At 39.8% G+C, this 26,570-nt stretch overlaps 1 protein-coding gene across 9 annotated transcripts in view; it reads left to right on the forward strand.

Annotated features, from left to right (window-relative positions):
- Nucleotides 1-22,762, forward strand: part of LDB2 (LIM domain binding 2) — a 514,758-nt gene extending 491,996 nt beyond the window's left edge. For 2 of the 9 annotated variants that reach the window (XM_048848818.2, XM_048848817.2), the window contains 3 exons: nucleotides 8,363-8,486; nucleotides 9,989-10,140; nucleotides 21,513-22,762. In XM_048848818.2, coding sequence (XP_048704775.2) covers nucleotides 8,363-8,486; nucleotides 9,989-10,140; nucleotides 21,513-21,743 — 507 coding nt within the window. In that variant the 3' untranslated portion in view covers nucleotides 21,744-22,762. Of the gene's footprint in view, nucleotides 1-8,362; nucleotides 8,487-9,988; nucleotides 10,141-15,045; nucleotides 15,189-21,477 lie in introns of all 9 variants that reach the window. The other 7 variants (XM_048848822.2, XM_048848824.2, XM_048848823.2 and 4 more) reach the window with 7 other exon arrangements.
- The last annotated feature ends 3,808 nt before the right edge of the window (nucleotides 22,763-26,570 follow it).

The raw sequence follows: 26,570 nt of genomic DNA on the forward strand, positions 1-26,570 counted from the left end.
TCAGCAGAGAGGTTTAAAGTGACCCCAAACCCTTCTTTCCTTTTATTTACCTCACCTAAGGGTACATGATATTCAGAGCTGCTGAGAGGTGATACTGTTTCAATACATTACTGCCATGTACTATTATACAGTGCTTTGAGGGCACAACAGAGGTCAAGTTTTCAAGGCTAGTTCTTCTCAGTGTGACATAATAGTATTCATATTGTGTCAACCAGCTGTTCACGGGGGTATCAATAACGATATGTAAAAATACCTGCGGGCCTCTGAAAAACACAGTGATTGGATATACCGCACCTGACATTCAAATTGCGATTTCTTTGGTGAAATCTTGCTCCACTGAAGTCAGTGGGAGTTTTGCCATGGAATTTAGTGGGGCCAGGATTTCATTCCCTGTGTTAATTGAAATGAAAGCATTCTGTATAGAACATACACAAAGTGCCGTTGCAAAGCACATGCTGGAATGTGACAGTTCAACCTAAAAATTAAAGCAAAAATGTGTGTGTTCAGCTTTGTTTGTTATTAAGTCAGACCCTTTGAGGAGAAAGAAAGAGCTGTAAAACAAAGCATTGAACTATTTCAAGATTGCACAGCCTATTCCAGGTATAATTTAACTGTCTAAATCTAAACTGGTGAACAATGCTCAGATTGAAATGTGGGGTGGGGGTGGGATGTGGGGAGGAGACAGAGGGTTGTCACTTTTATGAGGAGTTGTAAATCTGTCTGAGCTGCAACTGTTCCACAGTTTCCTCCGTTTTCCAAGTGGCTGATACAGGCTCTCAGCTGGAGAAAGATGCCAGATATTGGAGAGTAAAAGCTGAGTTGTAATAAAACTTCAAGGAAGTCTCTCTAGCTACTGGTGAATTTCTCACTCTTGTTTCAGTCAAAATAATATTACGTCATCATATTCCACATCATTTTCTAGGTGTCATCTCCAATGAAATATTTAAAAAGTCCATCTTCCTTGGTGATGAATGTAGCTTTTCCTTATGAGGGGTGAAAGCTATATGCCATAGACAGAGGCAGTCTCCCTCTAAACATACTGCTTTGGGTAGAATTTTGGAGTTGTTGGTATGACACATACAGACTAAATGGATTTCTTGCTGTAAAGATATTGGCTTGCTGATTGTGATCCTTCTTACCACACATAAGTACTGCATGATTCCAAGTCCCACTGCATTCTCTTTAAAATGCAAAAAGCATTGATTGATAGAAATGAATGCAGTTCTTTTGTGCTCCATAGCATTTAAGTAGTGGGAAAAGTTTCTTAGCTGAGTTAGTTCTGCCACCTGCAGCTCATAACTGGCAGAGCTACGATAGATGTCTTTAAAAAAAACATCTTATGCATGGAAAAATAAGCCTAGATTATAGGAGCTGTAGCAACTCTGGTGGAGAAAAAGAAGAGAGGCTGAAGAGAGTGTTTGAGAATCAAAGTTAGAAACAAGAGACATAAAGTTCTTAAACCGTAGTGTGAAAGAGAACTTTCCTCTTAGCCCTTTCCTCTAAACTGTGGTGCTATCACAATGCACTGATATTCTCAAATGAGTATAGAAAATCAGTGTTCAAACAAAAATGCTGGTGCCAAATCCAACCTCGGTGTAATGACAGTGACCCTCCAGGGCTAGATTTGGACCATTATCTGTGAAAGGAGATTTTGGCCTTGTATTATGTACTTGAACCAATAATTGAAGGACTACAGGAGCTTCCATACTGCCCCAGACACTTGGAACCCTTGTTGACCCTGTCTGCTATGTCTCCAAGTCCCTCCTTAAAACACTGTTCTTTCTCTGAAGCCCATAAACAGTAGCCTTCTGTGTAAGAAAAATGTGCATGTTTAACCCAATGTGATCTTCTCATTCTTATCCTTACCTTTCTTTCTTTCTTTCTTTCTTTCTTTCTTTCACCATTACCTTCCCTTCCCCTGAGCTCGAAAGGCATATTGCTGCTCATTCTCTCATATTTTATCTTAGATTCTAATCTGATCATTGGATCAGTGTGGGTCCACCATAGGGCCCATATGTAGCGCCATTGAAGTAATTAGGACTCCACACAGGTGTGAGGGTCAAACCATGAGGATCCAGTTGTATGATTAACACCCTAGAATGTAAGCTTATCAGGACAGTGGGTTTTCCTGTGGCTTAAAGGGCCATGCTCACTTATGGCACATAGATTCTATTAGTACTCCTAGTAGTACTGTAGTCGTAGTAGTCAAATCCCATGGTCAGAGGTGTAATATAAAAACCTAGGTGGAGACTAATTATAATAATACTAGAATAGTAAGTGAAATGTATGGTACTTTTGGGGATGTTTTAGTAATGCAGGGAGATCATATAGTCTTTCCATGTCTGTAAAATGGTATGCATTCGTCCAAACACTCATTTTATATTATGAAAAAAATATATAATTTTCAAAGACTTTATGTTATGAAAATTGTAAGCTTATCAGATTAGGAACTGTCTCTTTTGTATCTTGTGCAGTGCTAAGTGCAAAGTGTCTGCAAAAAAATACTAATACTTAAGACATAAGAAAGGCCATACTGGATTAGACCAAAGGTCCATCTAGCCCAGTATCCTGTCTTCCGACAGTGGCCAATGCCAGGTGCCCCAGAGGGAGTGAACCTAACAGGTAATGATCAAGTGATCTCTCTCCTGTCATCCATCTCCACCCTCTGACCAACAGAGGCTAGGGACACCATTCCTTACCCATCTGGCTAATAGCCATTGATGTATTTATCCTCTATGAATTTATCTAGTTCTTTTTTGAACCCTGTTATAATCTTGGGCTTCGCAACATCCTCTGGCAAGGAGTTCCACAGGTTGACTGTGCATTGTGGGAAAAAATACTTCTTTTTGTTTGTTTTAAACCTGCTGCCTATTAATTTCATTTGGTGACCCCCTAGTTCTAGTGTCATGAGAAGGAGTAAATAACACTTCCTCATTTACATTCTCCACATCAATCATGATTTTATAGACCTCTATCATATCTTCCTTTAGTCGTCTCTTTTCCAAGCTGAAAAGTCCCAGTCTTATTAATCTCTCCTCATATGGCAGACACTCCATACCCCTGATCATTTTTGTTGCCCTTTTCTGAATGTTTTCCAATTCCAATACAGCTTTTTTTTTATATGGGGTGAGCACATCTGCAAACAGTTTTCAAGATGTGGGCATAGCATGAATTTATATAGAGGCAATATGATATTTTCTGTCTTATTCTCTATCCCTTTCTTAATGATTTCCAACATTCTGTTCACTTTTTTGACTGCCTCTGCACATTGGGTGGTTGTTTTCAGAGAACTATCCACAATGACTCCAGAATCTCTTTCTTGAATGGTAACAGCTAATTTGGACCCCATCATTTTATATGTATAGTTGGGATTATGTTTTCCACTGTACATTACTTTGCATTTGTCAACATTGAATTTCATCTGCCATTTTGTTGCCCAGTCACCCAGTTTTGAGAGATCCTCTTGTAGCTCTTCACAGTCTGCCTGGGACTTAACTATCTTGAGTAGTTGTGTATCATCTGCACATTTTACCATCTCATTGTTTACCCCTTTTTCCAGATTATTTATTAATATGTTGAATAGGACTGGACCCAGTACAGACCCCCGGGGAACACCACTATTTACCGCTTTTTATTCTGAAAACTGACCATTCATTCCTACCCTTTGTTTCCTATCTTTTAACTAGTTACCAATCCATGAGAGGACCTTCCCTCTTATCCCATGACAGCCTACTTTGCTTAATAGCCTTTGGTGAGGGACCTTGTCAAAGGCTTTCTGAAAATCTAAATACAGTATATCCACTGGATCCCCTTTATCCACATGCTTGTTGACCCCTCCACTCCCAAAGAATTCTAGTAGATTGGTGAGGCATGATTTCCCTTTGCCAAAACCATGTTGACTATTCCCCAACAAATTATGTTCATATATGTGTCTGACAATTTTGTACTTTACTATGGTTTCAACCAGTTTGCCCAGTACTGAAGTCAGGCTTACCACCCTGTAATTGCTGGGTTCACCTCTAAAGCCCTTTTTAAAAATTGGCGTTACATTAGCTATCCTCCAGTCATTTGGTATAGAAGCTGATTTAAATGATAGGTTACAGACTACAATTAGTAGTCCTGAAATTTCACATTTGAGTTCCTTCAGAGCTCTTGGGTGAATACCATCTGGTCCTGGTTACTTATTACTGTTTAGTTTATCAGTTTGTTCCAAAACCTCCTCTAATGATACCTCAATCTGGGACAGTTCCTCAGATTTGTCACCTAAAAGAATGGCTCAGGTTTGGGTATCTCCCTCACATCCTCAACCGTGAAGACCGATGCAAAGAATTCATTTAGTTTCTCCACAATGGCCTTGTCATCCTTGAGTACTCTTTTAGCATCTCGATCGTCCAGAAGCCCCGCTGGTTGTTTAGCAGGCTTCCTTCTTCTGATGTGCTTAAAAAAAATTTGCTATTACTTTTTGAGTCTTTGGCTAGATGTTTTTCAAATTCTTTTTTGGCCTTCCTAATTATATTTTTACACTTAATTTGCCAGAGTTTATGCCCCTTTCTATTTTCCTCACTAGGATTTAACTTCCACTTTTGAAAGATGCCTTTTTGCCTCTCACTGCTTCTTCTACTTTGTTGTTTAGCCACGGTGGCTCTTTTTTGGTTCTCTTACTATGTTTTTTTAATTTGGGGTATACATTTAAGTTGAGCCTCTGTTATGGTGTCTTTAAAAAATTTCCATGCAGCTTGAAGGGATTTTACTTTTGGTGCTGTACCTTTTAATTTCTGTTTAACTAACCTCCTCATTTTTATGTAGTTACCCTTTCTGAAATTAAGTGCTGGGCCACTGTGGTATTTTCCCCGCCACAGGGATGTTAAATTTAATTTTATTATCACTATCACCAAGCTACATTCACCTCTTGGACCTGATCCTGTGCTCCACTTCGGACTAAATCAAGAATTGCCTCTCCTCTTGTGGGTTCCAGAACTAGCTGCTCCAAGAAGCAGTAATTTAAGGTGTCAAGAAATTTTATCTCTGCATCCCGTTCTGCAGTGATATGCAACCAATCATTATGGGGATAGTTGAAATCCCCCATTATTATTGAGTTTTTTATTTTAATAGCCTCTCTAATCTCCCTGAGCATTTCACAGTCACTATCACCATCCTGGTCAGGTAGTCAGTAATATTTCCCTACTGCTATATTACTTACATACTCCTACATCACTGCAGTAGAATATTTAATGTGTGTATCTTTCCCCATCAATGAAATTTGTATTGGGCTCTCTAGAAAATGCTTATAGATAAGATAAGTATGTATTATTGTTGTTATTATATTATTATTATTATTTTATTAAGAACATAAGAATGGTCATACTGGGTGAGACCAAAGGTCCATCCAGCCCAGTATCCTGTCTACCTACAGTGGCCAATGCCAGGTGCTCCAGAGGGAGTGAACCTAACAGGTAGTGATCAAGTGATCTCTCTCCTGTCATCCATCTCCACCCTCTGACAAACAGAGGCTAGGGACACCATTCCTTACCCATCCTGGCTAATAGCCATTAATGGACTTAACCTCCATGAATTTATCCAGTTCTCTTTTAAACCCTGTTATAGTCCTAGCCTTCACAACCTCCTCAGGCAAGGAGTTCCACAGGTTGACAGTGCGCTGAGTGAAGAAGAACTTCTTTTATTTGTTTTTAACCTGCTACCCATTAATTTAATTTGGTGGCCCCTAGTTCTTATATTATGGGAACAAGTAAATAACTTTTCCTTATTCATTTTCTCCACCCCACTCATGATTTTTTTATACCTCTATCATATCCTCCCTTAGTCTCCTCTTTTCCAAGCTGAAAAGTCCTAGCTTCTTTAATCTCTCCTCATATGGGACCAGTTCCAAAGCCCTAATCATTTTAGTTGCCCTTCTCTGAACCTTTTCTAATGCCAATATATCTTTTTTGAGATGAGGGGACCACATCTGTATGCAGTATTCAAGATGTGGGCGTAACATGGATTTATATAAGGGCTATAAGATATTCTCCATCTTATTCTCTATCCCTTTTTTAATGATTCCTAACATCCCATTTGCTTTTTTGACTGTCGCTGCACACTGCGTGGACGTCTTCAGAGAACTATCCACGATGACTCCAAGATCTTTTTCCTGATTAGTTGTAGCTAAATTAGTCCCATCATATTGTATGTATAGTTGGGGTTATTTTTTCCAATGTGCATTACTTTACATTTATCCACATTAAATTTCATTTGCCATTTTGTTGCCCAGTCAGTTTCGTGAGATCTTTTTGAAGTTCTTCACAGTCTGTTTTAGTCTTAACTATCTTGAGCAGTTTAGTATCATCTGCAAACGTTGCCACCTCACTGTTTACCCCTTTCTCCAGATGATTTATTAATAAATTGAATAGGATTGGTCCTAGGACTGACCTTTGGGGAACACCACTAGTTACCCCTCTCCATTCTGAACATTTACCATTTATTCCTACCCTTTGTTCCCTGTGTTTTAACCAGTTCTCAATCCATGAAAGGATCTTCCCTCTTATCCCATGACAACTTAATTTATGTAAGAGCCTTTGGTGAGGCACCTTGTCAAAGGCTTTCTGGAAATCTAAGTACACTATGTCCACTAGATCCCCCTTGTCCACATGTTTGTTGATAATAATAATAATAATTAGTATCATGATACTTAAGTAAGGATTGTTACCTTAAGCATGATCTAAACCTTTGTAGAACGTTAATAATTTTTTAAAAAAGACAACTAAAAGAATGAGATTATCTGATAAAGTCAGGGGAATGTCAAACACTTCTTTACAATTATTTGAGAAAAATCACTTCATAAAATGGTGTAGTTAAATCTGGACTGCCATTTAGACTACTTACTGGTACGTCAGAGTGGCAGGTGCATTAGGTCTGCATCTGCCCCTGTATTAAATGCATCTTATCCTTACGTTTTTAATCCAGCTCTTTGCAAGGACCAAGATACTGATTGTTGCTGGCAGATTCTTCAGACTTAGGATAATTGGACCATGATCCCTTCCTCTTTCAGGGATTTGTTCTTTGAGTCACTTTAGATTTCAAAAGGGTCTCAAAGGTCACCAAGAAAGACTGAAAGATTTAATATCAATCATTGTTAATCCAGTTCTTTTTATATGTGTCCAATTCACAGCGAGCTAGATGCATTTAAAATGAACTTGTCACTGCAGAGCACAGTACCTGTTATTCCTGAGGCATCCAGAATTGACCTTATGCTTTGCAGGGTCCAAGGCTCTGGAGAGAGAAATGTGCTGAGAATGTCCTGATTCCAGAACCAGAGGGGTTGTTCAAGCTAGACTGAGTTGCTAAATCAATCAGTACATGAGGGCAACAAGGAATCACTTTGAATGCTTGTGCTTATGACCAGTCCTGCAGGCATCTCTACCTTCTTCTGTGTTTCTTATCCAGTTATAATTTCTCTGTGAAATTAAATAGATTACAGACAGAATTATCATTTAAGAGATCTATAGATAGCAGTGACTCAGTAGATTTCCCTAGTTACAATACGGGCAGCATAAACCCATATGGCACAGGAGAAATTTTGTTTGTGCATGGCCAGCAGTAAGTGGGCGCTATCCAGTTTATTGCACTGAATGCAGCATGTGTGATTATCTGCCTTGTAAGCAGGGACATATGTGTACATTCGGTGCAAGCAATTCATGGCCCTATGGTCTCTTGAAACCAGGGTGGCTGAACTGGAGGAGCTAAAGGACACAGAGAGATACAGAGACAAGACTTTCCAGGACACAATAGAATTGTCTCACCCCAAGTCTGACAGCCTCTGTGCTGTTGAGGAGGATGAAAGTCTTGGGGAAGGACATCAAAATGGCACAGAGGAAGACGATCCCATAGTTGGGACCCTCCTTCCAGATGATGTCATGGTATCCTCTCACACTGAGGATACCCCTCCTGGGAGGGGATCCCAGTTATTAAGAAGAGACAGGTAAGAGTAATGGGGGATTCATGTACTAGAAATATAGATAGTGGGGTTTGTGATGACTGGGAGAACCGCATAGTGTATTCTTGCTGGGTGCGAAGATTGTGGACCTTTCACGACATCTAGATGGACTTATGTGTAGTGCCGGGGAGGAGCAGGTAGTCATGGCATGTGTAAGTACCAGTGACATAGGGAAAGGAGGAGAGAGGTCCTGGAGGCAAATTTAGGCTGGTCTCAACACAAACAGAACTATACTGTATTGGACACTCTCTATTAGCTAACTAGGATAAGCCAAAACAAAAACCAGGAAAGCAATGGCTGAGTTTCAGACTCTGCCAACCCTTTAATGCTAAGTTGTTTTTAGATTAAATCATTCTGTTCTGATTCTTTCAGTTGTGTGTAATATTGGAGCCAATGCAAGAACTGATGTCAAGACATAAAACTTACAATCTAAGTCCTCGGGACTGCCTGAAGACATGCTTGTTTCAAAAATGGCAGAGAATGGTGGCACCACCAGGTATGTTTTTCTCTCTATTTTTATTGCACTTGTTGTTGTTATTATTGAATGAATATAGAAACATTGAAAAACTTTGCGGACAATCCACTAGGAAAGGAAATAAGACAACAAAGTTAAGCACTATTCTAAACATAACCTTAGGGATTACATTTACCGGGGATTGACGCTGCTGCAATCGATGCAGCTGGAGTCGATTTAGCGGGTATAGTGAAGACTCACTAAATTGACTGCAGAGAGCTCTCCAATCGACTCCGGTAATCCATCAGAACGAGAAGATTAAGGTAAGTCGATGGGAGAGTGTCTCCCGTCAACGCAGCATGGTGTAGACATTGTAGTAAGTCATCCTAAGCTATGTCAACTCCAGCTACACTATTCATGTAGCTGGAATAGCGTAATTTAGGTCAATTTACCCCGGCTGTGTAGACCAGGCCTTAGATATAATTCTAATGGCATGTAATCTGACTCTGATGCTACATAATATTAAATAAATTTTAGATGTATACACATTCAAATAGTTTTACAACATGTAAGATATAATTCAGCATAAGTAAAAGATAATACATAGTATATGAAATGCTCACTGGCTCCATTAGAATTCATAGTTTATATATTACAGCTTCCTGCTGTGACTCTGGAATTACAGCTTCAAGTCATAATTAATAGTCTTCTAGTCCAATAAATTTTTACTTACAGGCCTGAATTTAACTTCATTGATCATAAACACAAAAATACCATTTACAAAAAAAATTTAAATTGAAAGTAAACGCACATACCACAATCTGAGTGAACTGTACAAGTTATCACCTTTGGTTTTTTGTGGCCAAAGGTCTTAAGTCAAGTGAATGTAATAGTCTTGACTCGATAAATATTTGGAAAACTAGTAGAGAAACATATTTTAGCACAGGTCGACATATTCTACTGTGAGGGTCTACCAAAGGTGAGGTCTGTGACTGAAGTAGCAGAAAATGATGTAGCCTTTCACTTAATTGCAGTTGGATGCTGACAGTACTTTAGAAAGCTGCTCTTATCTGTAAAACATGTTTGACATAGACAGATAGTCCAAAGGTTAGATTCAGTGGGCTTGGAGAAAGTAGAGTTGGATTCGGTTGTTAGCTCTGTGCCTGATCTACTATCTGACCTTCAGCAAGCCACTTCACCTGTTGGTGCCGCAGTTTTCTCTAATGATACTTAACTATAGTGGTTCTTTGTAAAGCACTTTGAGATGCATGGATGGATAGTGATGTAAAATTAATTACTACTAAAACTGAAACCAGATTCCATTTCTTTTTGTTCCATGCAGCATTCACATGCTCATGGGTTCGCTCCAAAATAATAATGATGATGATAATAATAATAATAATAATTAATAAAAATCAATAATTACCCATGAATTTAAAAAAAGCTGAGAAGAAACAGATTTTTAGCACTTCTCTTTGTAGTTAATTCTTCTATGGGCTTTAAAATGTCTGTAATTTGCTTTGCCTCTTACATTTTTATTATAGCAGAGCCCACAAGACAACCAACAACCAAACGGAGAAAAAGGAAAAATTCAACCAGCAGCACTTCAAACAGCAGTGCTGGGAACAATGCAAATAGTACCAATAGCAAGAAAAAAACAGGAGCTGCAAACCTGAGCCTGTCAAGTCAGGTACCTGTAAGTCTCACTTTCCTTTTAGGCCTGAATCACTTACAATACTTTAAGCTGCCCCTAAAATTTTAAAGAAGATATATTCTTGAGCCAAAATTATCACAAGCATGAAGAGATCTTACATAATATGGTGTGGATACAGGGGAAAAAGAGATGAATTGTGAGGAATCTGTGCTGAAGTGCAATTTTAATAAATAATCCTCAAGCAGTGGATGGTAATTTTGGGAGGCATGATCCAAATCCCATTCAGGTCAATGGGAGTCTTTCCACTGCCTTCAGCTGGAGTTAGGTTGGGCTTTTGGTTATCAGTAGTAGCAGTGCTGATAGATTCTTTCAGACTCCCGTCCATCGCAAGGCAGATGAACACATTAACCTTCGTAATAGGATCACAGGGATTGCCAGACCAAACCAGACCAGTGGTCTCTCGAGACTGCTGTCCTGTCTCCAACAGTGAGTGACCTTTGTCAGATGCTTCAGTGGAAGCTGCAAGAAACCCCACACTGAACAAGTATGGAATAACCTGAGAGTAGAAGTTATCTCCTCATAATCCCTATCAGTTAGCAGTTGGCTTATGCCCTGAAGCATGAGAACTGCTGCCCCTTACAAATTTTTATCCTGTTATGTGTAACTATTAATGATTTTGTGGTACATATTAACAGCTAATTCTTTTTTGAACCATACTAAGATTTTGATCTCAGTGGCATCTTGTGGCAATAGTTCCATGGGTTAATTATGCAGCATGCAAAATAATATTTCCTCTTACCAGTGTTAAGTTTATTGTCTTAATCACTACATATGAGTAATCAGGCCCCAGACTGTGAGTGAATTGTCTCTTATATCCAGAGAGGGTAGCACATGCTTTTGAAAGCTATGGAAATTAATTTGACAATATGGGAACTAAGAGAATAACATGCAGTGACTTTTATTGTATTTTTGATAAACATACAAAATGGTGGGTCCTTTGTGGATCCTAACAAAGGATGTAGGCCATTAATAATCACCTGGAGGTGGGCTCCCAGAAACCCTGACTTTTTAGGTAAAAAAGAGGAGTGGACTATCTAAAAGTAATACCATACAATATGAAATGGACTGATTCTACAACTGATTGAGCAACCTCCTAGATTACTACAGCTTTTGGCTTCAGTATATCAAGTTCATATTTTCGCCCTGTCAAATCAAATTTTTCATGTGGATCCTTCATCTAAGGAGAAGATTTTCACTGCAACTCTGGCTGTTCTTCCACTATTCTGGTGGCAGAAAGCATCCAGAAAGCTGGCATAACTGGCTATCCTGGAGATTCCTTCCATCCCCAGGTGCCACATGCTGTTACGTCTGGCTATTCCTGGCTGCCAGGATGATGCCTTCGCAGCTGTGAGAAACCATGTTGAAGAAAAAGCAACCTTCAGGTGTAGGTAGAGAATCCAGATTGCTCCCCAGCTGTCTCCAGGATCAAGAGACAGTAAAGACAGCTAGTACCACTTCATTTCTCCCACCTCCTTTAGTGAGCTCAATTCAGCTGAACCAGAATCTGTCCCCCTGCATACACATCACTTAGGCCTCCCCATCCCAGGAGATCTGTTCATGCAACTCTCATCGACTGCAGTGGAAGTTGGCACTCACATCTTATTGGACAATCAAGCCCTTTAATAGTAAACTTCACCCATTGATACACAAGGGTGAGAGAGTTTTCTTTATTAATTAAAGAATTATTATAGTGCAGCTCTCATTGATGGTAATGATTGTTGTACATCTACTCTGATGCACACAAGGGTACAATATATTCCATATGATTTTTCCAAATCATGTGGGTTGACTTTCAGTCTTCACTGTATTTCATAGTGCTTCATAGAGAACATATTTTCATTATTGTTCATCTTTTGTAGAAAAAAATACTATTATATAGGACAGACAGAACCTAATGTGTTTTCAGTTATAGGGCATTCCGGTGTAAACCTATTCAAATCTTTTTTCTTTAAATTAAATATACCTTTCACCTAAACATACTGAAGTGTTAAGGGCATGTGAGTGAATGAGGCAAGACCATATTTCTTTAAAACAATACAGTCTAGGATCATCATTTCAGAAGAGCTTGTGTTCTCTAAAGCTGGCTACAGGTCGCAGCAATCTCGCTTTCAGTTTGCCTTTTTTAACCTCATCCACAAGCAAAGTGATCAATAGCAAAGGTGAAATTTATTACACTTGCCTTCACCGATATGCAGTGAGGGAGGGAAACATACTACATTTCTTTTGCCCTTGCATGTGTTCATCCTCAATATAATGCCCTCACTTCACAAGTTTCAGGCTACAGTTTGCCATTGAACTGAAATCCCTGTTTGTCATGGCACTCTCTGTGGCTAGACCTGTCGTTTTCTCTGCTCGTGGGAAATAAACAACTTGGAACTAAACAATTCTGCAAATGTTGAAGCACCAGGCAAGTGAGGAACTTCTCCTTTCTTCCTGCTGTCATTAGCTAACAGAAATTAGATGATCCCAACTTCTGGCTCCAGGTGACTCAACTGAGCAGCACCCGCTCCTGTTCCATTTTCCTCCACATCATTTCTCTGGAGGACCCAATGGTGAGCTCATATCCAGAACCATATTGGGTTAATATGAGGTTTCCCTTTTTCTCCAGTGATACAGCTCCACCCAGCAAAGACCTCTCTCCTGTGGGGTACAGTCATTTCCCCACGTTCTAGTGAATGCTATGCTTCTATCTCAGTTTCTCTCTAGTAAATAAATTCATCCTGTTTTCCAGGTTAAAGAATGTTTCTGTGGCCTGTCCCCAATAAGGTCATTCCTGTTACAGAACATCAGTAACTCTCCACTCCAATACTGCCCCTATATTGGCACTGCCTGTGCTCTGGATGCTGTACAAGACATCACCCCCCGTAAATGTCACATTTGTCACCTGAGCCACCAGAATCTTTTCAGAACCCAGTATGAGGTCTCCATCATTCCACAGTACTCTATAGGCATGTGATAGTTCATCTTCAGCACACGTGGTCACATCAGCTAACACAGACATTGAAACCACAGTGGGTCTGACACTTCCTGCATAAACCCTCCCAGGACTTTGTCCAAACTCACTGGGATAACAAAAGCTTTATCAGTGCACTACTTGAAACACTATTTGCCTAAGTGGCCTTCTCCCCCTCCTGCTACAATAGTAGTACGGATGCCGTCTCCTCGACCTGCTTCCATTCTGACTGATACTTCTGGCAGCGACAATATTGTCAATTCTGTTACAAGCACCGGCAGTGAGACAAGGTGACTGTATTTCCATGCTGGGGCCCTAGAATTGTACTGCTCCAGCTTATCTGTTCTTTGCATTGCCTGAAGTTTGACAGAGTTTGTAGCACACTATGCAGTGATGCCCACATTATGGGTGAAATATCTCTGCCAGTAATTCCCTGTGGGTCATACAGTAGTTTCATTCCAGTTTTCTGAAGATCAGGCTATAGAAGACCACTGTCCATTCTCAGTCACGTCCTCTTAGGAGAGCACAGCTCCTGTCTCTCACTGGCAGCTTTCCAGATATACTCTGAATGATGTTCTGATCAAACTCTCCTTCGTCTTCTGGAAAGCCTGACTGCACTGAGCGGTCCCCCAGAATAGTGATCCCTTCTATGTCAAACTGTACAATGGGCAGTGATAAACTTCTAGCACAAAGGGACTCCTGTAGCTGGCAGAATGCTGAGATTCCAAACCCTAACATTGTAGTCACTTTCCTAAGTCTACAGAGATGCCCCAGAAACACCATTCCCCTCTAGAAGAACTTGCCCTTCACAGGGTTAAGTTTCAGGATTGCTTGCCAAAGCCACTCCAGCACATCCATTCACCATTTTAGTTCTAGCTCAGAACTTCCTGCATATGCCAGGATGTCACCCTTGTGACACCTGACAGAATAGTATCATGCCATCAGATCCATGTAGAACACCCAGAGACTTCTTGATGACTCAACAATTCCCTTAGTTTTAAGGGAATGGAGGTGTGCAAGTTAGTTGAGAATTTTTTCTCAACCATGACGGCTAAATAAACAAGAATTGATTGTCAACCTAGTGGGCAGCTGAAACTGAGAAGTGTAAACTACCCATGCATCTCAAGGGGCTGATAAGCCTGAAACCTAATTTAAATGGTAGCTCTGTCGCTGCCCATCATTTTAGCAGAAATGTCAAGCTTTCTTCACTGGAGGTAGTCACAGATTTTGGTGTGGGAGGCACTTGGGCAGGGGATTGTTCATGGTTGCTGTGGTGGGAAACCAAAAGTTCAAACCCTTCAGCATAATCACCTCCAACCCCATTGACAAAGGACAAGGAAAGAGAGTTACATCCTCACCCCAGTATCAACTGATACTCCTGGGTGCCCAAAGTTGTCAAAAACAGTGCCAAATTGTCAAAGCCAGGAGCTGCTTGCCCATGAAAATGCCTACATTTACGCATTAGAAGTACAGAAATTTGGGCAAATCAAAATTTGAGGACAGCTTAAATTAAATGAATCTAATATCACAGGAAGTAACACAGGGAATAATGGTCTTATTGTTCTGTTTATATATATATATATAAAAATTTAAATTTGGGGTCAGTTAGGGATTTTTCAGTATGAAAGGCACTAAATATATGTAAGCTGTTATTATGATTATATTATTAAATGATCATTTTCTATCACGTAGTGTAAAACATCCACTGCTTTATTTACAGAGCTTCACTGCAAACATATTTTCTATCACTAAACATTCCTTGGATAAAAATGTTTCTAATCACAAAGTAAATTAATAAGAATGACTATAGCCTAAATCTTTATTTAAATAATCTCGTCAAATATATGCTACTGTAACTAGCCCAGAGCAGTATGTGTGGCCATGCAACAGACTAGGGTTTAATTCTTGGATTCTGCTTCTCACTCCATGAGCAGGAGCTAGGAGTACTCCAGAGCTGCAGCCTCAACCCTGGGAGGGATGGAGCCTTGTGTCATTCGAGAACAGTGACCCCCACTGGCCAATTTAAGGAGAAGCTTTGAGGGGCTCTAAAAGGAGTCACTTCCAGTCCTCCTCAGAGGTTGGTGGAACTAGTGAGTGGAGGTTAAATGGGTGGGGATCTTCAGCATTCCATTTGAGGAGCAGAGAACCCACTATGGGGAGAAGATAGCATGCGTGCTACCTGAGAAATTATTTATTGCCTGATATAATACGCTACAAAGAGCAAGAATGTAAAGAGTATGTGCTCTCTAGCTAATGCTGTGGTATCTTGTAAGTAAGATCAGGGAAAACACCACTAAGCTCAATAAAATTGTAGTTTAGCTCCCAGACAGAAATTATATACTGAATATGGTGAGGAGAAAGATAAGCAAGTTGTTCTCTCTTGTGGGTGTTGTTATACTGAAAGAATAATAAATGATCTGCAAAGGATCATAGAAATTGGAGATGGGACATACTTACTGGGTCACTTAGGGCTTGTCTTCACTCCCGGGTTATGTCGACTTAAGTTACGCTACTCCAGCTATGTGAATAACATAGCTGGAGTTAGAGAGGAACAGCCGTGTTAGTCTGTATTCGCAAAAAGAAAAGGAGTACTTGTGGCACCTTAGAGACTAACCAATTTATTTGAGCATGAGCTTTCGTGAGCTACAGCTCACTTCATCGGATGCATACCGTGGAAACTGCAGCAGACTTTATATATACACAGAGAATATGAAACAATACCTCCTCCCACCCCACTGTCCTGCTGGTAATAGCTTATCTAAAGTGATCAACAGGTGGGCCATTTCCAGCACAAATCCAGGTTTTCTCACCCTCCACCCCCCCACACAAATTCACTCTCCTGCTGGTGCTAGCCCATCCAAAGTGACAACTCTTTACATAATCAAGTCGGGCTACTTCCTGCATAAATCCAGGTTTTCTCACATCCCCCCCACCCCCATACACACACAAACTCACTCTCCTGCTGGTAATAGCTCATCTAAACTGACCACTCTCCAAGTTTAAATCCAAGTTAAACCAGAACATCTGGGGGGGGGGGGTAGGAAAAAACAAGAGGAAACAGGCTACCTTGCATAATGACTTAGCCACTCCCAGTCTCTATTTAAGCCTAAATTAATAGTATCCAATTTGCAAATGAATTCCAATTCAGCAGTTTCTCGCTGGAGTCTGGATTTGAAGTTTTTTTGTTTTAAGATAGCGACCTTCATGTCTGTGATTGTGTGACCAGAGAGATTGAAGTGTTCTCCGACTGGTTTATGAATGTTATAATTCTTGACATCTGATTTGTGTCCATTTATTCTTTTACGTAGAGACTGTCCCGTTTGACCAATGTACATGGCAGAGGGGCATTGCTGGCACATGATGGCATATATCACATTGGTGGATGTGCAGGTGAACGAGCCTCTGATAGTGTGGCTGATGTGATTAGGCCCTGTGATGGTGTCCCCTGAATAGATATGTGGGCACAATTGGCAACGGGCTTTGTTGCAAGGATAAGTTCCTGGGTTAGTGGTTCTGTTGTGTGGTATGTGGTTGTTGGTGAGTATTTGCTTCAGGTTGCGGGGCTGTCTGTAGGCAAGGACTGGCCTGTCTCCCAAGACTTGTGAGAGTGTTGGGTCATCCTTTAGGATAGGTTGTAGATCCTTAATAATGCGTTGGAGGGGTTTTAGTTGGGGGCTGAAGGTGACGGCTAGTGGCGTTCTGTTATTTTCTTTGTTAGGCCTGTCCTGTAGTAGGTAACTTCTGGGAACTCTTCTGGCTCTATCAATCTGTTTCTTTACTTCTGCAGGTGGGTATTGTAGTTGTAAAAAAGCTTGACAGAGATCTTGTAGGACCCCGACCTGGGATATTCTATCTACTACCCAAGATCCATAAACCTGGAAATTCTGGGCGCCCCATCATCTCAGGCATTGGCACCCTGACAGCAGGATTGTCTGGCTATGTAGACTCCCTCCTCAGGCCCTTCGCTACCAGCACTCCCAGCTACCTTCGAGACACCACTGACTTCCTGAGGAAACTTCAATCCATCGGTGATCTTCCTGATAACACCATCCTGGCTACTATGGATGTAGAAGCCCTCTACACCAACATTCCACACAAAGATGGACTACAAGCCGTCAAGAACACTATCCCCGATAATGTCACGGCTAACCTGGTGGCTGAACTTTGTGACTTTGTCCTTACCCATAACTATTTCACATTTGGGGACAATGTATACCTTCAGATCAGCGGCACTGCTATGGGTACCCGCATGGCCCCACAGTATGCCAACATTTTTATGGCTGATTTAGAACAACGCTTCCTCAGCTCTCGTCCCCTAAAGCCCCTACTCTACTTGCGCTATATTGATGACATCTTCATCATCTGGACCCATGGAAAAGAAGCCCTTGAGGAATTCCACCATGATTTCAACAATTTCCATCCCACCACCAACCTCAGCCTGGTCCAGTCCACACAAGAGATCCACTTCCTGGACACTACAGTGCTAATAAACAATGGCCACATAAACACCACCCTATACCGGAAACCTACTGACCACTATTCCTACCTGCATGCCTCCAGCTTTCACCCTGACCACACCACACGATCCATCGTCTACAGCCAAGCTCTGCGATACAACCAAATTTGCTCCAACCCCTCAGACAGAGACAAACACCTACAAGATCTCTGTCAAGCTTTCTTACAACTACAATACCCACCTGCAGAAGTAAAGAAACAGATTGATAGAGCCAGAAGAGTTCCCAGAAGTTACCTACTACAGGACAGGCCTAACAAAGAAAATAACAGAACGCCACTAGCCGTCACCTTCAGCCCCCAACTAAAACCCCTCCAACGCATTATTAAGGATCTACAACCTATCCTAAAGGATGACCCAACACTCTCACAAGTCTTGGGAGACAGGCCAGTCCTTGCCTACAGACAGCCCCGCAACCTGAAGCAAATACTCACCAACAACCACATACCACACAACAGAACCACTAACCCAGGAACTTATCCTTGCAACAAAGCCCGTTGCCAATTGTGCCCACATATCTATTCAGGGGACACCATCACAGGGCCTAATCACATCAGCCACACTATCAGAGGCTCGTTCACCTGCACATCCACCAATGTGATATATGCCATCATGTGCCAGCAATGCCCCTCTGCCATGTACATTGGTCAAACGGGACAGTCTCTACGTAAAAGAATAAATGGACACAAATCAGATGTCAAGAATTATAACATTCATAAACCAGTCGGAGAACACTTCAATCTCTCTGGTCACGCAATCACAGACATGAAGGTCGCTATCTTAAAACAAAAAAACTTCAAATCCAGACTCCAGCGAGAAACTGCTGAATTGGAATTCATTTGCAAATTGGATACTATTAATTTAGGCTTAAATAGAGACTGGGAGTGGCTAAGTCATTATGCAAGGTAGCCTGTTTCCTCTTGTTTTTTCCTACCCCCCCCCCCCCCCCAGATGTTCTGGTTTAACTTGGATTTAAACTTGGAGAGTGGTCAGTTTAGATGAGCTATTACCAGCAGGAGAGTGAGTTTGTGTGTGTATGGGGGTGGGGGGGATGTGAGAAAACCTGGATTTATGCAGGAAATAGCCCGACTTGATTATGTAAAGAGTTGTCACTTTGGATGGGCTAGCACCAGCAGGAGAGTGAATTTGTGTGGGGGGGTGGAGGGTGAGAAAACCTGGATTTGTGCTGGAAATGGCCCACCTGTTGATCACTTTAGATAAGCTATTACCAGCAGGACAGTGGGGTGGGAGGAGGTATTGTTTCATATTCTCTGTGTATATATAAAGTCTGCTGCAGTTTCCACGGTATGCATCCGATGAAGTGAGCTGTAGCTCACGAAAGCTCATGCTCAAATAAATTGGTTAGTCTCTAAGGTGCCACAAGTACTCCTTTTCTTATAGCTGGAGTTGACATAGCTTAGGTCAACTTACCCCAGGGTCTTCACTGCATTGCGTCAAGGGGAGACGTTCTCCGGTCGACTTACCTTACTCTTCTCAAAGAGGTGGAGCACCTGAGTCAACTGGAGAGTGCTCTGCCATTGATTAGCGACACCTGCTGCATCAATTGCAGCAGCATTGATCTCCCCCGTAGTGAAGACAAGCCCTTCATTTATACCCTGCCAGTGCAGGAATGTTTCCTATATAATACTGAGGTGACTCGAGTGATGGGGCTCTTACTGATTCCTTTCAGATATAATTCCATAGTTTGCTAGTCTGAGCATCAGGAAAAATGTCCTTCCAATGTGAGTTATATTGTCCTTTACTTAGTTTCATCTTGCTAGTCCTGGTTACACCTCTTTGGACCACCCTACACAATTCCTCTCCCTTTAATCCTTCTACCCATTTAGCATATGCCTCCGTAGCAGTAATCTGGTAAAATGTGTACATATTTTGTTCTTTTAATTGTCCTCTTAAATTGGGCCTCTAGCCTCTTAGCAATTTTTGATGCACTTCTCTGAACTTCATCCAAATTGCTGACATCTTTCTAGTATTGAAGTGCCCAGAATTTGATGCAGAAGTCAAGGTACAGTCTCACCAGTGTTTTATAGAGATGAACTATCACTGCCTTAGTCTGTGATTCAATATCCAGCTCAACGTCACGCTGGTCTTTTTTGGCTGCCATATCACATTGCAAGCTCAAATCTAATTTGCTGTCCTCTTACTGCTTTCCCTACACAATAGGGTCCGTCCTGGTTCAGCACTGCAAAATAAATGTGGTCTGTGCTTTAAAGGCATAAGACTAAATTAGAACAAACTTTTGATTATAAACACCTTTGTTACTTTAAACTTTTATGTTGCAAAGCTGTGTGATGGTTTGATTTAAGAAATATTTTATTGATATTGAGAGTAACACAATAAAGACAATGTAAAGAAGAAATTATGTAATACATTTCCTCCATTCCACAATTCCTCCCTGAGTACAGTTTGAAAGTACCATATACACTTTCTTCCATAACATCTCAGCTTTTGTTAAGGAATATGATGAAGCAGTGTAAATATTTATAGGCAATAGCTTGTTTTATTTCATGGAGAGTGAAGTACATATGTAATAAAAATCTTATTATATGCAAGCAATAGTATTCTGTTTGCACTTTACAGATGCTTTATATTCATGAATAAAAATACATCCTTTTATATATGAATCTGTGTGGATCGATGGGATTATTTGAAGGGCTGGTTAAATCAGCAGGTACAAATCTGGACATCTGGAATTATTGCACTTTCACCAAATATGTTATCTGGAGCCCTACCAGTCCCGCTGCATCAAAAGATTCATTCCATGTATTTACTTCCCCAGTGCTGTGGTTTGCACAGCAAGCTGATTTTCCTCAAAACAGAGAAAACAAGAGAGCACTCTGTTTTCCAGTCTGGCTTTGCACCTTTCTACTCCACGCTGGTTAGCATGCAAAAGCAACAAAACTGTGGTACACTGTAGTACAGTCGGTGGTTTACTTGTTGTTGTGGAAGGACAATTTGTACTTAAAGCAGTGATTAGATGGATTCTTTCCTTCTTGAATGCTTCAGTTTTTGATGACTACTAGCTTCATCAGTATAATTATAATTAGCACTCTTCATCTTCCTTTGATGGTACCAGCTGGACAGATTGGTCCTCTGACTGCACAGATTGGCGGCAGGGTTGCCTACGTGAAGCTGGGTGACAGGCACCATGAAATAACAGATGGTAAATTTAGGGCTTGTTGGCAATCAGCAGGTTTTTGCTAATGACTTAATTAACTATGCAAATTGTCAAATCAGCGTGAACATTGTTTTTATCAAAAACTTTACCTAAATTAATTACCATAATTAAGTAGCAGAATGTCAAGTATATTGGATGTGCAAAAGGGCTTCGCTGGCTAGGGATGAGAGTTACCGTCTTTGCACTGTGTTCCTTTTTTCAACAGCCTGAGTGTGAGAAGTACTGTGTCATGTACTAGATTTAATGCATGAATGTTACAAAACTGCAACTCATTTGCATCCTGAGCAGCCTTTGTAAACAAAATAATTTATGGCCTGGAAATTAAAATAATTTATAGAGGATAAAAATACCAAGTAGAAGGTTAAACCAGTCATTTCAAACTTTCGACCACTTTTGTAGTCGGATTATTTTTTAAATGTATATTTCATTCTTCTTGCTATTTTTATATATTTTTGGGGTTTTGAGACCCAGGGCCTTGAATATACAAATCAGTGAGGGTTTTACAGTATTTTATTTTATAAATTAAAAATCAAGTGCAAGTTTGCATCATGGCTCTAACCATATAGGAGCGTCTGATTCCATTGTGTGAATGTCACAAAATTAACAGATTCAGATCCTCTAATATGGCTATTTTAAGTTGGTTTTTTCTCTCTCAAGGTTTCCATATAACAAATGTTGGGTGCTGTTCACAGGATGTGATGGTGGTAGGAGAACCAACACTGATGGGAGGAGAATTTGGGGATGAAGACGAAAGGCTTATCACTAGACTAGAGAACACACAGTATGATGCAGCAAATGGCATGGATGATGAAGAAGACTTCAACAATTCACCTGCGCTGGGAAATAACAGCCCATGGAACAACAAACCTCCTGCTAACCAGGAGACCAAATCTGAAAATCCCACGCCACAAGCTTCCCAATAGGTTATTCTGCAGCATTATCCACTGTTATGTATGTCAGTGGATTATAATTACTATTTTACACCATTCTTAAAAAAAAAAACCTTTCCAGATACAGTATCTATTTCTAAACTACAGCTATTTGATTTTTTTTAATTAGAGAAAAATCATATATAAGCTTTCATGTACCTTTCTTGGAAGCTTTCACACATGACATGATACTGGCACTGAACTCAATTAAAATAATTGAAAATTAAATAGCACCTGGTGGCAAATTTCAAACAAAGCATTTTGTTGGAGGGGTCTTTTTTCCTCATCAAACAAAGGCCATATTTAACAAGTCTTCAGTGCTCAGGATCTCGTTAACATAACTATGGAAAACTTTTTTAAAATTGTAAAATATTTTCTGCTTTTCAACTTGCACCTACAATTTCTTGTTTCAGATAAATCAGCTTTTTAAAAGTAATTTAAAGCAACCTTAGTTCTTTCTTTAACTCTTCTTTCATTGGTTAACCATTTAAAGGATCCAGCATTTTTAATTTATATTGTAGCTGATGCCAATAGTCCTTCTGTCATTTATCAAAGTGCTGAAACAAGAAATGTCTTTTTTTTTCATCAAAGACATGAAAAATATTTTTATGTGGAGAAAGATGCCCTGTCCTATGAGAGTTTATGCTTTGTAAAATTGCTGTTGATCCAGATATTTTAAAGCCATGTAATCCATTAATTTTGTGGGCAGCTTAATAAATCTAAAACTTTTGTGTTTATTATTGTATCTGAGTTGGCTTTGTTGTTATTTCTTTTCATAGTATATTTCTTGTATCATATTTTTGTAAAGCCCTGGAGCCCTCAAACCAGTTAATTTTTTATTATTATTCTGGTGTATTTATGTGAAACTTTATAAAAGAAACTAATTTTTTTCATTTCCATATTAATATGTTCAATTCATCATGTAAAGACACAGTGAGTCAGTGTGTTATATAATACAACTGTATTTTATGTATGCTTTGCCAATAAGTGTGCCAATAAACTGTGTTAACAAATGTGCTCTTATATAGTACTTTTATAGTTCCTTACAGACAAGAAACATACCAACTTTGACTGATCACATAACAGAAATGATAGGTGCAGTTGATCTGAATTCCTTTGTCGATTTCTTTTCTTGAGATCAGTGTTTCACCTACCATCATCATCATCATCAACTGTTTCTAGCACAAAGAAAAGGCTGTATTTAAAGGTATATAACAGTCACATTTTAATTGGTTTATATCTTCTCTCATTAAGTGTTTGTGTCAGTGAGAGCCCAATAGCAGTGGCTAGCACCAAGCCCAAAGAAGTATAATATAGCAGGATTAGCACTGAACTACCTAGGCCGAAGCACCCCAGTATTGAGCTACATACCTCTGATCTTCTGGTCCAGGGAGTCAGTTGAGCAGAGGCAGCCCACTCTGCTGAATTCCATGTGATAGAGTTCCATAGACTATTGACAAAAGGATTGGAAGTTATCGTTTCTTCTTGTTTTGCTATCAAATACAGTATTCAAAAATTCCAATTTGCAACCTTAACAGGAACCTACAGCGTTTTAAGTAGCACTGAACAACTTGATGCACATGATACCAGAGCAATCCATTCTGGGACATTGTAACAAAATTTGTTTCAGACAGAACAGGAATTGCTGAGAATGTCAGAAGAGTACTGTGAACTCCATTAAAAAGTGCAATCCTGCAGGGAAAGTACTGCACAAGATTCTCAAGGGCAATGTACTTCATAATACTTTTTTTTAGTGCATAGAAGATCACACGATATCTCCTAGGCACACCACTTTTGAATGTCTGCTACTGTAGTAGCCGCATCACTAACACTGCACCAGTTTACTGAGAGATCCCACAACTTAAGCAATATGTGATGTTAAAGGGGCAAATAAAATAATGCAGCAGTTCCTGATTCCTGATTTGGACTGATTGATTAAAGACTGCAAACTGTTAAAGCTGATAAAAGAAATATATTCTAAACAATTGGCCCCTCATGAAAGTTACTGTAACTGAGCTCTTAAGCTAAACAAGCTGAATAAAGTGTGATTGTTGGAATCTTTGGTACTCAAGAGATCCTGAAACACAGCAGTATTGGGATAAACAGCAAAAAAAATAAAAAATAAAAGTAATTTGTACACTATAAGCCAGATCATTAATAGATATAAATTAATGCCAGTGAGGCTATGCCAGTTTACACCAGACAAGGATCTGGTCCTCACGGCTCATGTGATTTTATGCCCCGGTAAATCAGTTATTCAATAATGAAATTGCAAATTAAAAAGAGAAAAGTTTGCAAGTGTTTTCTCATTCTAAAAAGTTTAAGGCTTGCTCCTATCTGTGTAGTTATTGTGTTTCTTTCTTGGTAACCTTTTCATTTTGGAATTTTTCATTAACAACACTTTTTTTTTTAAACCCAGAGAGATACAGATTTTAGCCATGCTACCGAGTCAGCCATCAAAATAAACATTATCTAATACAAAAAATGCCAAAACTGAGGATTTTACTAACCTGTGGTGACCTGTATGTTTTTATTGTGGAGTTAGACTGTCAGAAGTTTGGAAAACAATCTTTCTAGGACAGTGACAGATTTGCAGATTGCAGTGTTGCCAACTCTCATGATTTTATCATGAGTCTTGTTAATAGTGGATGTTTTACTTAAAGCCCGAGATCCTGGAGGCAAGTGATTAAGTGAGAATCTCAACTTACCTTTTAAAAAAGTATATTGTCAGCCCTCCTGTTGTAGAGAAAAGTTTGAAAATATGGCCCAAGTGCACCGTAAAGGCGCTATTACTTTGACTGCGTCTGTAGCTGCTCCTACTACTGGCTGGAGTGTCTGCCAGGGAACATTTTTTAAAGGAGTGATTTTGAAACCTTTTGAATTCTGAAAATACAATAAAATGAGTGCTAAAAGTAACTAGAAAATTAAAGTTTGTCCTCATTTGAATAAGTTTATGTTCAACTCCTTTGTGTGAATTTTCAGGTATAATTAAGAGATTTAAACCCCACTTTAAAGTTCCAGTTCAGGAAAGCATCCCTATTCAGCAAATAAGCCCACGGTTAACTGCTTTGCTGAACTCAGATGGATTTAAGTACGGCCTTTTGTATCTTATTGAATAAGAACATGAAGACCTAATTCAAAATCTATTGTAGTTAATGGAAAACCTCCCATTAAGTTAATGGACTTTGGATCAGGCCTTACATGCAAAACCTTACCAGTGCAACCTTAACTAGGGAGCTGCTGATTTCATAATACTATTTATGTTAAAAATACAGTTTCTCTCACCAGAAAACCTTTGCTAGCCTGAGCTAAGGGGACTCGTACATTGGCTCAGTGTTTCAGTAACTAGTACAGTAGGAACGATCTAATGTCAGTAACCTCCTCTCCCTATGATAATTTAATTATATGCACTGTGCATCTCTTGGAAAGTTACACAACTGCCTCTGGGTACAGAATAGTTCCCTCTGTGATCTCCACGATGTTACAGGGGTACTTGTGCACTGTGTGTTTTTCTCAGATCCCAGCTCTCGTTACAGAAGTGTATAGATATCTGATGTATTACATGTAATATAATGTAGGAAAGCCTGGATTGAGTATGGCTGCAGAGATAGCGGAGTTGCTCCGTCATAGCACATTCAGCATGTCGAGACAGTGGGTCTATCAATCAATGACTTTATCAGCAATTATTTTTTCCCTGTAAATAATTAAATGCACGCTGTATTCCATTAAGGGATTACTGGCTCCTATATAGCCGCAGAAACATTACAATTACACACTGTAATTCTAATGTTCTAAAACCCTAATCATTTGTATTATATTTCCATAAGAACACTTAAAAGGCCTTCCTTATTATTAATCTTTTAAGACTGATGCTATCATTTTAATTCATAAAAAATGTATAATGTGATATCACTCTTGTCATTACAGTAAATAAACAGGAGAACATTTGAAAAATGGAAAACAGACTCCTTGGAATGTCCTTCTTGAACTAGACTAGTGCCCCAAACAACCTCAAAACCCTCCCAACAAGGTAACAGTCCAAAAATGATAGGTTGAATGGCAGACGGAGATAGATAGGTGAATAGGTAAAATTAGCTAGCTATGAAGAAAACTTTCACATGATTTGGACCAATTAAATTATGCAATACCTAGTTATGTAAACATGATCTTTTTATTACCCCCACCTCCCTCATCTAATTTGTTAAACTCACTCTTTGGATCTTGTTTCAGATTAGCTGGTTTACTCTTCAAGGCTGATCTAGCATCGTAGAAATGTAGGGCTGGAAAGGCCACTAACAAGTCAAAGGCCAGCCCCCTGCGCTGAGGGTGGATCAAGTAAATCTAGATCATCCTTGGTGTTTCTCCAACCTGTTCCAAACCTCCAATGGTGGGGATTCCCCAGTCTCCCTTGGAAGCCTACTCCAGAGCTTTATTGCACTTATAGTTAGAAAGTTTTTTCTAATAGTGAACATAAATCTCCCTTGCTACAGGGTAAGCCTATTATTTCTTGTCCTACCTTCAGTGGACAGGGAGAACAATTGACCACTGTCCTTTTTATAACAGCCCTTCACACATTTGAAGACTGTAATCAAGTCCCTTCCAACCCAGTCTTCTTTTCTCAATGCTAAACATGTCCAGTTTCTAACCTTTCCTCATAGGTCAGGTTTTCTAAACCCTTTTTCGTTTTTGTTGCTCTTCTCTGGACTCTTTTGTCCACATCTTTCCAAATGTGGTGCACAGAAGTAGACACAGTACTCCAGATGAGGTGTCACCAATGCCGAGTAGGCCAGGACAATTACCTTCTGTGACTTACATATAACG

This window comes from Caretta caretta, chromosome 4, assembly GCF_965140235.1.
Source record: "Caretta caretta isolate rCarCar2 chromosome 4, rCarCar1.hap1, whole genome shotgun sequence".
In the NCBI taxonomy this organism is placed as follows: Eukaryota; Metazoa; Chordata; order Testudines; family Cheloniidae; genus Caretta; species Caretta caretta.